Source organism: Copadichromis virginalis, linkage group LG9 (assembly GCF_057382275.1).
Source record: "Copadichromis virginalis isolate Kocher_CV1m ecotype Utaka linkage group LG9, C_Virginalis_male_GT1.1, whole genome shotgun sequence".
NCBI lineage: Eukaryota > Metazoa > Chordata > Actinopteri > Cichliformes > Cichlidae > Copadichromis > Copadichromis virginalis.
In genome coordinates this window covers 12,309,293-12,326,408 of record NC_140626.1, presented here as the reverse complement: position 1 = coordinate 12,326,408, position 17,116 = coordinate 12,309,293, and the positions used below count along the sequence as shown (strand labels likewise).

The 17,116-nt window shown below is 41.3% G+C and overlaps 1 protein-coding gene across 1 annotated transcript; it reads right to left on the bottom strand.

Moving 5' to 3' along the window:
• Positions 1-1,515: 1,515 nt before the first annotated feature.
• LOC146701369 (uncharacterized) lies at positions 1,516-16,061 on the bottom strand. The gene is made up of 5 exons (XM_085467775.1): positions 15,767-16,061; positions 11,108-11,226; positions 10,860-10,989; positions 8,180-8,225; positions 1,516-7,445 (listed from the first exon to the last, which is right to left on the bottom strand). Exons 1-5 carry the CDS (start codon positions 15,877-15,879, stop codon positions 2,310-2,312), a joined length of 5,544 nt encoding a protein of 1,847 aa, XP_085323901.1. The 5' UTR covers positions 15,880-16,061; the 3' UTR covers positions 1,516-2,309.
• Between the last annotated feature and the right edge of the window lie 1,055 nt (positions 16,062-17,116).

Genomic DNA, 17,116 nt, shown 5'->3' with positions numbered 1-17,116 from the left:
TGAAGGAGGAAATGAAGTAAAACATTTTTTTTTCCTCTCTAAATTTTCTAAACTACAAAGTTTAGGGTGAATTTGTGAATAAATCTTAAATTCTACCTGAATCCAAGTAAAACAGAAAAAACAATGAGTGGAAATACTTCAAAAACAGACTGCTTGTCATGAGGGTTACAATATTGATGATATAATAGGGTCAAAGTAAATGTATTAATTACATGATATAAAGGTTACCTACCTTACAACATAATCTCATAAAGAAAACAATAGAAGAAAAAACATTATTGTAACTGAAACCGTTTCCAAAGCAGTCCTTCTCGTTTGTTAACCTCTGCTGAATAGCTGCACCTGCAGTAACAAAACATTCTCCTGTTTGATGCCAACATGGCTGCGTCCATGCTGGAGCTTCATATTAAAGAGACCAAAACATGTTTGTTTATTGTCAGGTGCAACCTAATACTGCTCTCACGTGTGATCTGCAGCTCTCATACCAAACAGCCGGCAGGCACTCTGAGTGTCGAGATGCCTACAGTGACTCAGATCTCCATTTTTCCATTGCAGATCCCAGACTTTCATGCGGGCCTACATTGGGGGCGTAAACTTCATAATGGTGGTGCAGTGGTGAGCTCTGTGTGGGCTTCCTTGGGGTGCTCTCTTTCCATAGTCAGTCTAAAAGTCTTTGTGTGGTCTGTGAGGCTAAGGAAGTCCAATATAAATACAGCCCCCTGTACTGAAGATCTAAAAAAACGAAAACATTGATTGCTGTAGATACTGACCCTTTACACCTTTGGTGTACAATTACACTTCCTCCGGTACACTCCCATGTGCAACAGCCTGATTCAGCACTTTAATACTAATTTAAACTTTATCAGTTAGACTCCTATCTGTGTCTTTATCAGAGAGTTCTAGGCCTGACTTTGCTCTGGGCGAGGCTGTTGTTTCACCTCCTTTTTACACTTTCCCCTTTTAAGACATAAGATGGAAAACCACATTCAACTGCTCTGAAGAGTATGACACACGACGTGAAGCAGCCATGCCCTTCCCTGGTGATGTCATGGCTAATAACACAAAGCAGATTGTGGCATCTTAGTGAGAGTCTCTCCGGGAAAAATTCGACATGCATGGGAGAGGAAGTCTGGGATACAAGTACACTGCCAGCAAGAACTCTAATGGATGTTTTATCTAATGATCAACACACAGTGTGTTGACAACAAAAGGAAACACCCGCTTGAACAATGTGCGACCGTTGAACAGCCCCACCTAGAGCACACATTATTTTAAGAAATTAGCATCCACCAAAGCGCTGTGATTGATTTGATCACTGACGTTCCCTACAGACTGGAATTCACAACCAAATCTTTTGTCATACCAATTATCAACATACCTTTTCACTTAAAGCATGCGAGCACTGCAATGGACAAAACTAATGACTCAAGGACAAATCATGCCGATGATGGTTATATAATCTGACATAACAACAAAAGTGTAACCAAGGTGATGAGAAATTCCCAAAACATCAGGTCTTGTTAGAAATATTACATTTATTTATAAAATAGATATATTAAGAATTTATCACTGTGCAAATAAGAGCAGGCACCGTATAGAGCACTTTATAAGGGTGAAAACAAATGTTAATCATATCAAGATTATATTTCATCCCTAAGTACAAAAAAAATCAAAACTCTTCCTGTTTTGAAAAACAAAACAAAACAAGTGCTAAGAAAATATCAGCTTTACGATTAGAACATTTACCAAAAACTAATTTCATTTCTTAAACATAGCAGAACAGAGATGATGGAATATCATATGACAGCACATTTATCCACGTTACCTCAGTACTTATTGCTACCTACTAGGATGAAATGCAAACCTAAAGACTTGTGCAAAAAGCCTAAGCTTACAGAGTAGTTTGTTCTTTGAAACAACTACAAAGATACAGCATATACCTCACTAATGCCATGCGACACTCAAACTATAAATGTCTATTTGTTATCCAGGAATTACAGGTCTGCATTCAAATACAACATATGGTACATACTTAAAACGTATTTAAACTTATGCTGATAATCCATGCTTACTTGTATTGTGTATATTTTTACCCTGACCACAACAACCACTTCCGAAAACCAAATCATGCAGGATACCTGGTGTCCCGACTGAGCTCAAGTCTCAACAGAGTGAAAAAACACAAAACAAAAAAACAAAAGCAGGAGAGATGCAGATGTCATTACACACCAAAAGATTACAGCACCTCCTTTATCCCCTCCCTCATGGATGTTTCAGAAACTTGCATTTTTAAAGCACTTGTTCTGCTTTTACAGTTCTGTCTCTTTTTCTCCCTCATCATCTGTTTCTAAGTAGTATTCGTCATCAGTTGTTGTGTCCGAGCTGCTGTCTGATGACTCATCAAAGGTGCTGAGGCTGGATACATAACCTCTGGAGGGCAAATGCCCCCTGGACTGGCTGTCCCCTGGATGTAGTACTCCTGGCGAGCTAGGAAAGGTCGGAGAGGAAAGGCTGGGTGCTTTGGACATGCGCCTGGACACTGGTGACAGAGGAGGTGTTGGAGGAGGAGTGGGTGGGGCCTCTGCATCCCACACAAACTGGCAAATGTTCATGTTTGGAGTCCGGAGGTGAGCAGGCTTGGAAGCTGTAGCATTTACATGTTGAGGAGAGTCTCCAGAGCTCCAGTTTGCCAAGCACCTGGTCAGCGATCGAGGCAAAGATCTTGATCGCATTTTACCAGGATCACTTGGGAAATATGATTTTCGACCATCTTCAGAAGCCTGAAAGTCATACACTGTGCTCCAATCGGATTTGACAGACCACTGATCCAAATCTCCACTATTACCTCCACAAGAAAAGGCAGACTGAGAGAGGTCACCCACACTCATGAATCTGGATCCTGTGGAAATACGTCCCGGTCCAGAGGGTCGACTGGAGAGAACAGAACTCACAGAAAAGGACTTCCCAGGCTCAATGCCATACTTTAAGTCTGCATAAGAGGATGCCAAGTTTTCCTTGTCATGTCCTGGGCTCACACATGGAGGACCTACGGATGCCCGGCTTTTTCTCGGAACTCCCAAGCTGATCCCTTCTCCGTGCTCGCACGGAGAGGAGCATTCTCTGCGGCGATGCAGCTTTGGGCTGTAGAAGACGCTGTCGTCTGTTACATCAGACGAGGAAAATGGGGACATTGGTGAAAGAGAGGAGAAGGGAGAGAATGGACTCCTGGGACTAGGTGTGGATCTCCTGAATGAAGCTGGAAAAGCTGGACTTCTACTGGGACTTGGATCTCTGGAAGAGAGGCTTGTTGCTTTATAATCTACTTGGTCTTGTTCAAGGTCTAACTGGTCAACTGTTGGACCGTGGACCGTCAGATAAACTGGGCCTTTCTTTTCAGAAATTTGTTCTGCACAAGCATTTTGCATGTCACGGTCTGTTTCTAGAGATGATTTTTCGGTCCAGCTGGAATGCTGATTTCCAACTTTTGTGTTTCCAGCAGCCGAGGACGGTATCAGAATGTATCTATCTTGCGTCCACCTGTTCGAAGCCTCTGTTTCCTGATTGTCGTTCAGCACCATTACTTTCTCTGGCACTGTTTCCTCTGGAATTTTGCTACTCTCAACACTCACATCGCTCGATCCGCTAACAGAAGGTGCTTGTGAGGTTGACCATCTTGTGCTTAATTTTTGCTTTAGTTTGCTAAAGACTTGGTCTACTTTGTTGTTACTCTTGGCCCTGTCTGACTCTGACCTTGTCAAACTGGAGTTTGGTGTACTGACGCTCTTCTTCAGTGCAAATCGGCTTCTCTTTGTGTTTTGTTCATTATTAACGTCCACTGAGAAAAACCTGCTTTTCCCCATTATAGTCTCCTTCATGCTTTTGCTGGAGTCTTCTGTCTCCCGGGACTGACTCTCTGTTGAGCTGCTGCTGTTGGAGCTCTGACCTGAATGACGACATGGTTCACCTGCTGCTCCTATACTCTGCCCTGTCAGGGACTGTTGACTAAATTTGGTCTCCATGGAAACCGGCGTGTTATTGGTATGCTGTAAAGCATTAGGTGTGGTGTTTTTTGCGGCTGTTGATGCATCTACTTTGGATTTAAGGCTGTAAACCAGTGTCTCAGTTACATATGTGGAGCCGTCTGCCTTATCACCTTGCAGGGAAGGAGGTCTGATGTGAATTCTGTTGTCTACAAGTAATAGCTTTCGCTCTTGGCCTTTATCTCCGCTGTTATTGTTGCTTGCTCGATCAGCTTCTGAAACCTCAACATTTGGACTTTCTTGTTTGGGAGGTTTCTTTTGGAAGGGTAAGGACAAGGAAAGGGAGGGTCTAGGAGGTGACATAGGAGGTTTGGATGTGGATAAGGTCATGACTGAAACTGGGTCAGTATTTACAGAGAGATGTGGGGTGTAATTTGACTGGGAGGGTTGTGAGAAGAGGGTTGGTCTGGTCGTTCTCGTCTTTGTCTCCCCTTGTGTCATCCTTGCGGACATGAGCGTGGAGTAAGGAGGAGAGCTATAACGAACCTTATAGCCACTTGAAAAGTCAGGAGGGAGGGAGAGAGGAGCTGAAGTACGGCACTGAACTGTGCCAGATTCCACTGATAGTGTCCTTTCATGCCTTGGTGTGGGCAAGTCCTGTCTTCCCTGGTAAAAAATCATAGTATCACCAGCTCTTTGCTTGCTTCGCTCAAACTCCCTGAATGCTAAATCAGCCGAGTCAGATGATAAGGATCTATACTTTCCTGGTTTTTCCACCTCAATGCTGGAGGTCTTGGGTTTAGGGGGACAAACAGAAGAACTTGTTGAACTGCTCAATCTCAGAAAGGAGAAGATGGATGGAGCATTTCGCATGTGCTTAGATGTAGCTTGAGGGGTCGCTTGGACTTCTGACGACTCTGGCTTCTCCACAGCGATGGACTCTGACTGTTGCAGATCCACTGAGTCATCCCATGTCACTCTTCTCACTTTCTTTTTCTCAAGTTTCTTTGGCTCTTTCTCTAAGCTGCTGGAATATTTCCCCTCTTTTTTAGGGCTTGAAGTTTCTGAAGTGGAGTTGGTAATAACTGGGGTTGCAGGAGGCGTTAGGAGAGTGGAGACAGTGGCAGAGGTAGGAGAGGTAACGGCAGAGGTGACAGCAGGACTGAGAAGGCAAGAACTTGAGGCAGTGGTGGCTACAGGGTGGCTGCCAGTGGCAGAGGAAGAAGAGTTGGAAGCAGTGGCGCTATAGTCTTTTTTGGAGACAGAACCGACTGTGGAAATCAGACTGGACATACTTTTAGGGTGGAAAGGTTTAGGAATGGAAGCATAACTTCTTTCAAATCCAAGAGGTGTGGCAGAGGAAATGTTGGTAAATTTTGTTTTCTGGGACAAAGAGCCAGTGGAGGTTGCATATGCCGAGGTATGAATATTGGTCTGAGAAGGAACAGACTGAGAATGGTAGGAAGGACTACTTTTCATTTTTGAGGTTTGGGGACCAGAGGCATTTTGACATGTATGAACTTTACCATTGACAGTACTGGTGATATCAAGAGAGAGCGGTGTGCTGATAAACCTGTGTGAGTCTATGCTGTGAGGAGGCATGGGGGTGTTGTTGGGTTTTGGTGGGAAATAATTATTTTTGTACTTGCTGCTGCTCTCTGTGGGTGTATCTGAGCTCCTGGGATTTTGCAAAGCAGATGGTAACTCAGACATATTTGCTGTATATGAACTATCGGTTAAATCATATTTGCCTGGATCTTTAGGTTGACACAGTGTTGTTTGTGCTGTAGCTCTGCTAATTTTAGAACTAGACAAAACATCTGGCACACTGTGCGGCTTTGGGTATTCTCTGTTGTTTACATTTGAGCTATACTGGTCCTTGACAGACCTGTGCAAATCACAGTCAGGTGAATTCCCAGCATTTCTTTGTCCGAGATGGTGAGTTCCTCCCTGTGCCCTCATAAAAAGGTTCATATTACCTGTGCAAACTGACTCTGCTGTGTTATTGTTGTCTCTGTTGTTGTTGACCGGACTACCCCTGCTTTTGTTATCAGGCTGACTTGGAGATGTCATGTCACTATTATTATTGGAGGGTGGAATTAAGGTTGTGTTTGGCTTGTCTTTGTTGTTGGTTGTGTCTTTTGGGGTGAAAGGGAAACTGCTTTCCTGGGTAACTTGCTTCCACCAGGAAGTTTGTTTCAGCGTGGTCCTTTTAGGAAAGGACTGGGTTTTCACTTGGGCAGAAGAGTCAAATGGGGGCTGTCTGGACAAGGAGACTGGGGTCTCTGAAAATAGAGTTTTACTTCTGTCCCTGTAGTTCTGTTGACTTTCTGATGGTCCTTTACCTAAAAATGTCTGTGAGGATGTGAGACTGGACTGAATCCTATTTATTGTCTGAGACTGTTGGACAAAGGGTTTGCCGTCTGCATTTTTGTCCACTGGTAAAGGTGCAAAGATGAACCTGTCAGAGGTGCTCTGCTCTCTCAGGCTGGAGGGTGATGGGGAAATGACAGGGCTAGTTTCAGTTGTCCTGTAAGAAATAGATGATGGAGAGAGGAGCGGCTTTGGCCTCTCTTGTTCATTATTATTGAGAAAGCTCTGTGAGAGATTCTTGCCACCGATGTTGCCTCTCCTTAAAGAAAGAAGTACGTTGCTGGTTGTTGGTTTGGAGCTTGAAGATGAGTGTCCGCCTTGATGGACAGTTTGTGGATTTTGCCTTTGTTCATTTTGGCTCTGCGATACAGAGGCACTGGTAGCTAAAGCGCTTAAAGAACCTCTGTCTATTTTTCTATTGTCCATCCTTCCAGAGTTCACGTCCAAAGAAACAGTTTTAATCATTTCCCTTTTAGATTCCAAGCTCAAAGGATCACTTTTAGTTGACCAGTCCACTGTGTTCCTCCTGAGATCTGAAAATGGGGGCCTCAGTTGGGTTCCCAGTCCACCTGTAAACCCCCTCTCCACACCATGTTGGCTTCGAGTCTGCTGAAAACCACGGTTTGCTGCAGCACCTGTCACATCTTGCGTATTTCCCTGGGCTTCAGAGCTGCCGGTTCCATCAAATCTTTTGGAACGTCGCAGTCGGCCACTCCAGTGAGGAGCGAGAACCGTGACCATGGAGGAAGACAACATAGTTCTGGGCGGGTCAGATAATTCCTGAAGACGGTCTGCAAGGCCTTTTGTACGGTCCTGTATATTTCCCTCTGACTCAGCTCGAGTTAGAGATCCAGTGTAAGTCCTTGGTTGTGATCCAAATGGAAGTCTGTGCAAGGCATTAAGCTTATGTGTCCCAAAGTCACTATTTGAACAAGCCTGAGTTCTGCTCAAGTCGCTGGTAATCTCCAGTTCATTGCAATCAGCAGTGATGACCTTGTCTTTCTCCTTGGCTGGAAATGGTATTACCTCTGACAATCGATAGATGCTGGGTGCCTCTATAGAGGTTTGTGATGCAGACGTTCTTCCATTAATCTGTTAAAATAAAAACTTTTACTGACAGGACCCACTTTTTGCATACTAAATTACAATTTTCTGAACACCTGCCATCACCAACAATTAAAATCTTAATACTTTAAACTTTATAATATTTATAATATAAATAAAAAAAGTTCTACAAAACAATTCCTATGACCCATACTAGAATATTCAATAACATATATTTGCATTTGCCTAGCTGTATCATTAAAGTCCAATGATTTTCATATTCACATTAAATTTGGGCTTATCATATTATACCAATGCAAATTCTGTGCACAGGAATGTAAAAAGCTTTCTAACTTTGACAGCTAGTGATCAATGGTAGCGGCTTTTCAGAATTTTAAATTGCCTGCACTGAGGCCCAAGCTTTTCTTGAGTGTCTGTTCCCATGCAGTAGTTATTTAAGAGATCCTTGACAAACAGGTTATCTTGAAAGACATGAAAGATTAGCAGGGAAACACACTCACAAGGAACACAAACACACCCTGTCACTTATAACTGTTAAAATAACAATGAATCTAAAACCATATTTTTAACATGGTGTCACCATTGCTTTATGTGACTTTTCAAAGATTTTTAAACACTTTAAACTTCTGATCTGTACTTTTGATTAGATTCTGGATTCTGGATCAGTGGGAGCAAAGTTTGCAATTTCACATTTGGTCTATATCAGGTTTACACTGTGCGTGTGTGTAATGTGCTTGATTCTATTAGACTGTAGTCTTTACCTGAAAACTGCTGTCCTTGATCACAAATCGCTGTGGTTCAATCAATCTGTTGATACAAAGAGAAGACACAGTGTATTAGATTTCTGGGTGCATGCTGCAGCTGCGACAGTTCTGTGAAAAAGGAAACTGAGACATTGTCACAACTTTCTAAAATAATGCACTTTTTTAGTGTTGCAGTGCAAATTTTGTTGCATACAAAGACACACACAACTGGGGCAATCTTTGATTTTGTTAGTGGTGAATGTGCAGTGTAAACTTAATTTTTCTTAATTTCTGCTACAAGTCTCATTTCTGAATGTCAGACGGTCCAACTGTTTTGAATGAAACATTAGAGGGATTAAATCTAGAATTTGCCACAGCAATGCCGATCGACGGGAACGTTCGCATTCCTCACATCAATCACCGTCTCTAAACACAACTTTCTCACCGGCAGATGTAAACTAAAGTCACACCTACTAAGCAATCATGCAAACACTTACTTACTTTTTTAAATTGATGTGGAACACGTTGTACAAGTACAGTTCACACACAAGTTGTCTATATAAGGCCATGTTGGACTGACATGAACGCAGGTAACTAGTACACAGTGAAAGGGGGTGTGGCTTTGACATAACCAATAAAGCGTGTTTGATCTGAGACCTCTGCTGACAGGCTTATCTTATTCTAATAAAAACCTCTGACACAATGTTATAAGCAGTTATTATATAATGTTAGATTAAACTATAGAAAAGGTAAATATTTTCCTGAGGCAAAACCAAGGCAACAAGTTTCACCTAAAATAACCTCAGATTCTCCTGCATGACTGATTTAAGGAAGTTTCTCTGTATAACAAATGAAACCACAGGTAGATGATTAATAAAACGTGTCACATTGACTTTGAGAATGTAAATACAGACTTCCACACATAGGATTGCAAGAGCTACACATCTTCTCTTCTTCCGAATTCCAGAGGAAACACTGTTTAAAATATTTTAAAACAAGAAAAACAATGCATTCGTACTACTGAGACATAAGCTAACACACTTTATTAAGCGTACGTCCGCGTTTATGCAAACACTTGACTCTTCCAGGTCCTTTGTCTCAGACTAAAGAATGCAGACACAGCTCGTTTACTGATTGACAGGATGTTGTAAATCGAGTGATTAAAATGTGATCAGTGGCCGGCGTTCCTCTTTGCAGACCTCAGAAACAGTTTGTGAGATGTAGATTTACCGCTTATTAGGAGACACACTTGGAAAAAAATGTAGGGAAGATCAGTTCAGTACACCTCAAAACACACAAGGAATCAAATCCCAGGGTTCTCTGATATGTCTCAGTCATTTCAAACTCTGAAGGCTCCGCCCATGGGTGTGTCTAAAATAGGGTGGCACTCGTCCCTCCCTTAAAAACTTTTGCTTCATTTAAGTATTTACAGGAAATCTATATTTGTGTAATTTGTGTAATATTGCATTATAGATCAAGTTATATAGCTTTTACTTAAGTAAAAAAAAATGTTTCCACGTTGCAAAGCAACTATCCATCACAATACTGTTTAAATTCTTGTGCAGCTGCACTTTTCACATAATAAATCTACAATAGGATGCAGGGCTGTGTATGAGCTTGAAGATTGTGGTTTCTACACCAGTTTTCCACACTTGTTAATGTCATACAGTAGGGGCTGCAACTAAAGATTATTTTGGTAGTCAACTAATCTGCTAATTTTTCTTTGATTAGTCAATGATTATTTCAATAACTCTTTTCTCCCCTTCATGTTGACAAACCTCCTGTTCTAGGTTCTAGTACCTCACCTGCTCAAGTCTGTCCACCTGTGAGGTCACCCTGTTGTCTCGTCCCATGCTAATCATGCTAAAGATGCTCTCTGTCAAGACTTCAGCCAGAGGTGCAGTGAGCCTCTTTACAGGACAAACTCATCTATACACCTTTGCTTAATACTAGTAAAACAGAACAATACAGAATTAGAAATCACTAATTAATAATAACTAATAATTTGGTTAGATAGCATAGTGTCTCAGATTGTGTAGTATTCGAAGCCATTTATACTCTTTACTGATTATATGTATAATTAATTACTGATACGGTCCAACCCACAGATTAGCAACCTAACGTTAGATGGAAAAGGTTTACTATCCAGAATAAATGCTCATTTTAATTTGAGAAAACAAACAAACAAACTAGGAGGCAGAGTAGCTAATCCTGTTTAATGCTTTACTATCACATTTCACTCATTAGCTAACAAAACTGAAAAACTGTGTTCACATGGCAAGCATCATCCATGGGAAGTTTCTGACAGGTAGGCTAACATAAACACTACTGTACAATCATTTACATAAACAAGGTATAAATGCGACACACTAAATTAGCTCTCTAAAGCTGAACCATTCATAGTTGATGTCATAGCTCCAGGGAGCTCGTTACAAAAACACATTTAGAAGGTATTTGTGTATGATGTGTCGACAATAAGATTTTGTCCAGATTAATTTTTATAACCGACGTCATCAATTATAGTGACAAATTGTTGCAGCCCTATCATACAGACAGATGGGGAGTAACATGATTATGGGATGCTGTCCTGAATGCCAGAGCAGAACAGACTGTTCACTGACGTGTGCTCCAGAAACAAAGTGTCTAAATGAATCAGTAATCAAGGCCAGTCAGTAAATGTATCCCTTCCCTTGCTTACCTGTATAAACTCTTGCTGTGTTTTATGCCTGGATTAGTGGAGAGTCTGAGGACGTGGCAGGAGGTGAAGCTGGACTGCTGGAACTGGATATCTGCATCACCACAGGAAGAAGTTTGGTCCTTTCTTAGTGCTGCAACACATTCAGAATTCAGTGATTATGAGGTGTTTACAGCTGAAACCCAAAACAGAAGAGATTCTTGACTCAACTTTTTAAGAGCTATAGCTTAAATGTCAGATGCACGTTTCACCTTTGTGTGTTTCCTTCTGTGTGATTGCTGACTGGTGAGAGAACTGCTCAGCTGGGCGTTTGTCACCATGGCGTTCCTCCTGCTTGAATGTTTCACCAAATGTTTCATCTTGTTGTTCTCTAAAAATAAATAAATAAGTAAATGAACAAATAAAAACTTGATGCAAAATAACTAAACTTGAACTCGATTATTCAATTTTTGCGTTGAGCATTTTCTCTCTGCGCAAACTCAACACTTTGAAACATTTTTTAGTAATAATGTCTGTTCATCTCTGTCACACCGAGAACGGGCTCTGCAGAAACACAGCCTTCCTTGTTCTCCTTCAAAAAAAGATAAAGATAACTACGTACTTTTTTTCAACAGCTCCATCAGTGGTTTCATATCTACCCACCAGCAGTCACAGGAAGTTAAGAAGAATTTATCCTAAACTGGATTTCACACAAAACCCTAAAACTACGTACATACTCAAAAATAAAGAAGCGATGTGATTCCCCCCTTTAGTATGATGATGACTAAAAGCAGCATCACCAGACACAGTAATACTGCAATATTTTTACCAACTTTATGATATTACTGCAATTTTTTTAACAATTTGCGATTTGCTTAGCATTCCAATGATGATTTATCACCTATTTCCAAATGCAAATTATGTCCTTTATTTTTTTTTACGCAAAAAGAGATCGTCACTGTCGGTGTGTAGTTCCATCTACAACATCTTTTCCTGTCCACTCAAAAGTCTAAAACTGAAAAAGAGCCGTATTATTATTATTGTTTGGTCCGCTGTAATCTAGTTTCCGCAGCATGAAATCAAACTGAGAACTGAAGGAAATTCAAGCAGCCGTGCTTCTCTCATCTCATCATTCCGGCAGTGCTGGACCGATAAGCAGTGGTTATATAACTATTCGGCATCTCGTTCCACACTTTCTGTTACAACCAGGGTACAGAGCTAACACACCCACTCACTCAAACATGCATATGCACATTTACTGCCGCAACCCAACGCTGAACCCACGCTGGCGTGCCAACTACCGATCACGATGATGACACCAGAACAAAGATGAGGCGGTTACTGAAACAGAAATGTACGTGTCGCTGCAACCTTTGTTCGGTAAACAGAACAAACGAAATGGCAACAATTATCTCATTCTGGGATCACTTTCTCTATTTTTATTGCATTCAGCAGTTTGGAAGTGGATGGAAATTGTTGCTTAGGAGTCTTTATCTAACCTGTGGTGCTTTTTGTGATCACAAAATGAAGCCCTTTGATTTTTTTTTTTGTAATAACATGGCACATCATAGAAAGCTGTAGCTCTCACTATCCACCTTGCCTTCAGGGGCCACTCATTGGCCTCATTAGAGTGCTGGGAGGCGATTATAAAAGCCTGCCACGACATGACATGAGAGAGGAGCGGAGAGAAAAGAGGAAGGCAGGGAAGGAGATCTTCGCGCTCTTCTACAGCATTTCAGAGCCAAAGATAACACACCTTCAGTGAACCCCAACCAGCTGCAGAACTCTTCCCACATCACGGCTCTGTCAGTGCTTATCAACCTGTAAGAGCCCTGGTTGATAAGTGACAGGTCTGTGATTAGTGATCACAAGCACAAGACCCAATTCAGAAAGTATATTTTTAATTTATGTGACTAGTGAAAGGTATATGGCTTTTCTTTTAATCATTATCTGCATCACTAGCTCCGTGGTTACATAAACATGTGCTGATTTGTCCACCTGAGGACGAAGGTACAGCCTGACGGCTGCAGTCACACAAACTGCTGAAGTAATCATGAAATCGATTGAGCACTGCGGTGCCTCCAGACCGCTACCACCACGTAGCTCCATTAACTGAAACAAACTTAAAAATGATGTACGTGGACTTTGGTGCCACTTTGAATGGATATTTTGTTTGTTCCCTGATGGCCAAGAGTTAGGACAAGGACATCAAACTCATCATCACATACACCCTACATTGATCTTAAATGGGTCGGACTTATTCACAAATTATTCACAGCAACAGTTACACCAAGGTCCTTTATATTAAAATAGAAAACACAAGATAATATAGGAAAAATAAATACAATTTTGAGAAATGGTGATGCAATAAATGAAAGAAATCTGTCAGCATGATTCTTTGGTGCTTAAATCGTAAACAAATGTATAAAATTGCAATTATAATTATAATAAAATATATATAATTATTAAAGAAAATGTTTGTGAATCACTGAAAATGTTTTTTTTAACCCAATGTAAATAAATAAATAACAGAAATGTTTTTAAAGCTTTTCTGTGGGACAAATTGGAGTCATTGCTTGGTCCCTGGGCCTTGTGTTTGACACCCCTGACTTAGGAGAACAATTCAATAAATTCAACAAAAACATAAACTGCATAATTTGATTAGCCAGGGATACAGTAGGGTTAGACATGGCGTTGTCACGGGCTAAATTTTCACTGTTCCCTTTCAGTAGATGGAATTGCTGACATGTAATAGCTCAATACTAAGGTAGTTATTGCCTCTGTTAATTGAGCGCGTCCTGGATATCAGTTCTGGCTAAAATCGGTCCGGCTGCTGATTGATACAAGAATATGTGTTAAGACATGCTGAAATACCTCACCTACGAGGCATCCCTGAGGCGTCCTATTCAGAAATCCCAATCATCTCGACTTGTATTTCAGCTGTGAATTTTATTTTATTTTTTTACAATTTATTTCTTCGTTTTTCACAAAATTAAATGACTGGAAAAATTATTGCTATTGGCGTCAGATATTGGCTGTCCTACAAAAAACACGTACTGCCTCAGAATTTCACAATTTGTGCATTCCTACGTTATTGTCTTTGAATAATTAAAAAAAACTGTGGCAAGTCTTCACACATCCCCAGCTGTCACTGGGTAGTTTTGTTCAGCCACGAAACGCTCCAAATGTGAACAACTCAAGATGGAAGAAATGCCAAATGCTTAGTATTGGTACTTTGAAAATATGACTTGAAAACGTCTTTACTGAACTAAATCTTGGTAGCATGCTCTGGTTAAAAACCAGATGGATTTGAATCCATGTTGAATAACTGAAGTTATTTTCAATTGCAGTTATTCAAATTGCTTATTCAACTTACAGATGGTGTATTTTTTTTTGCTAACAAGAAGACAAATTAGCAATTTCTTTTTCAGTTTAGCTGAGTTGTTATAAACTGTCCAGGATGACCGTGTAAATGCATGAAATAATAAATCTATAACCTCATGTGTAGGCATCAGCGGCCTCTGATCCCCTGTCTGCAGATGCACAATGCTTGTGCTACCCCGTGCTGTGAATTGGGACTCTGTTTGTTTTGATGGCTTTGCGAGCTGATGAGTAATGCAATTGTAATCCGTGAGAGACTCTTTGGGCCACAGTGTTGTGCACAGAGACGCTCGTAAAATTATGTTGGTGTGTTCCCTTCACTTTAGGTCAGCTTTGCTGTGGGTGTGTGTCCATATCTGCCAACTAACACTTACATAACCGCAAGGATCCAAGTGTGGGTGTGAACTCAGCACTGACAATCACATGTGATGCTCCAACTCCGGCAAATGATTTACACCTCAAACTTCTCTTTCAGGTTCACCTAAAGACAACTTAATCACTTTGCCTGCATGCAAAGTTGGCCGAGACAAAGTGAGACTTGTTCTTTTGCTGCCACGCCTCGAGTCCCTGTCAGATTTCCAGTGGTGTTGTTTATTTTTCAGCCCATAGGTAGGAACAGAGTGGATAGACTTAGGAGGAATTAGCAGGAGGATGTGGAGATAAACAGAGGCAGAGCCGTGGACATGCACAGGCAGCAGGAGTGTGTGTGCCTCAGAGTGAACTCTGGGCCTGGGTGTGCATGTATGAGCTCGCCTGTTAAGACTGAGAAGCTGAGCTGCACAGAAGTACAACACTGATGATGCCACAGTGTGTGGTTTAGTTTAGTCAATGACAAAGGCATGCACCCACACACGATATAAAAGGCAGCTCAGCTTGATAGCGCAGTGAATTCATAAGTGCATTCAGTAAAAAAGGAAGAAGCATAAATCCTATGCTCAAAAGCTCCTTTCATTACATTCTGCACTCAGTCTTTAGAAATATGCTTGAGCCCAGTCGTGTCGTTTCATGAGTAAGAAAAAGAGCGTGTCACCAACCAAATCCTGTTCAAAACTCTAACGCCCTGCATCCAACCACCCCAACGGAGCTTTACACGGTCGTTACATCAATATGAAGTCGTCATTTATACAGAACAGCACAGAACACACAATAATCACTGATATTACTTCTCTTCAAAAAGTTCCACCCGCCTCTTTACTTTGTTTAAAGCAGCAGGTGGGCGCGAAGCAGCTGTAAACCACGTATAAATGGCGAAACGAGTGAAATATCTCAGTGCCGAATACGATGCAATAATGTGATAAATGTTCACAACGTTTCTCTCGGCTGTGAGGTGTTTGTGCGTTTCAAGAACACCGCTGCTTCTGTAAAAATAGATGTTTTTTAAACGCGGTTTGGCACGGAGGCTTCTCTTTCCTCTCGCTTCGCAGTTAAAAAGGCAAAACGAGGCTAACACGGCATACAGGAGCGGCTAACATGTCGTTTTAAAAGCCTCATAAATACTAGATAAACACAGGGTGGTTGGTAAAGTTGACTTTCGGGAGCTTTCCACCTACCTTGCAGTTGTAGCCCGTGTCCTTGTTGCTGCTGCCGCTGGTGGTGTCCCGTACAGAGGCGTAGCTGTCTCTCCTCCTACAACTCTGAGCTCTCCTGCGTCACTTGTTGACATCCTATTTTAACCGGTTAAGTAAGCCTTCAGCATTCAGACTGGATTTAGAGAACATCTTAAAAATTTAGTCCAAATTTCCCATGAGAACAGCCCAGGTACCCGTGACCGGGAGAACCACTCACTGCTGGTTAAAGGTCAACTCTTCCCGTGACGAACAGGTGAGCGGCGGGCAAATGAGCCCGGGCAAACAGACCTGCTGCTGAGGCTCTTATCTAGAAACGTCACCCACTTGGATCATTTCCTTCTCTGGTCACTTTGAGGAAAAAACTGCCATTAATGCTTCCTGGCAGCATGCCCTGGAGGCACACCTTTGAACAAAGAAGGAAAGTACTTTTACAAGGCCCTCTGTCAGGGGCGTTTGCAGGATTATTTTGTAATGGGGTGACAGTACAAAGAAGAAAGAGAAATCTGAATAGCTGATCAGAAAAAGAGTGTACAGTAGAAAAATTGGATTACAGTACAGTTGGCAAAATTTAATTTTTACTTGAAAGTCATAATCCTGCTTAATTGGCCTAACATTACAAATGTCCATAAAAATGTCTTCAAACTAATCTAAGGTGGAGCCCCCCATGCCCAAACTGCATTCTGCAGACCTTTTGCTATGTGGTAGAGGTGGAGCAGATTGATCCAGATATGACAGCATTGTTACTAACCTGGTATTGGTATCAGATAGGATTGATTCATTGTTTCTAAACCCAGTATGTAGCCCACTGAACTGTGTTACATTAAATAGGTTTTTTTTTGGAAATGAAGAAAATATACTTCAAACAGACACTATTGTGTGATGTCACGTCTATTGTATTTATAGCCTATAGCACATTAGGTGTGGTTAACTAATTGTTGTGAGAAGTAAAAGCAACAGTGATTTTGTGGTCGGTAAAATGTGTTCAGAAATTTGCAAACTGATGATGATTCATCTCACAAATCCTGACACATTGCTCTCCCCTATATGAGCAGGCTTTATAGGGTAAAGGATTTGGTATCTCTGAGAATTCTGGCCTTGTATTCACTTGATATCGGATCAGTGCCAAACAATGCCTAACTCTCCATTTGAGGTTATTTATGATACAAAAACACACACTTAGGTTTATTCTTTCAATTTCTTTGAAAAATAGTATTGCAGTCATTTTCCTGTTGCAGTCAGTCCTTGGGTTTTTCCAAAGAGGTGTTCTGGGTTATTTGTTCTCTCACTCAACAGTTTTCTCTTTCTATTTCTTTGCAAAATCATTTCACATGT

Excerpts from the sequence above, each read along its gene's own strand:
- LOC146701369 (XM_085467775.1), bottom strand. The coding sequence starts at position 15,879 with ATGTCAACAAGTGACGCAGGAGAGCTCAGAGTTGTAGGAGGAGAGACA. Across the intron at positions 10,990-11,107 it reads ACAGAAGGAAACACACAAAG|CACTAAGAAAGGACCAAACT; the intron begins GTGAAACGTGCA and ends AATGTGTTGCAG. Across the intron at positions 7,446-8,179 it reads TCAAGGACAGCAGTTTTCAG|ATTAATGGAAGAACGTCTGC; the intron begins GTAAAGACTACA and ends TTATTTTAACAG.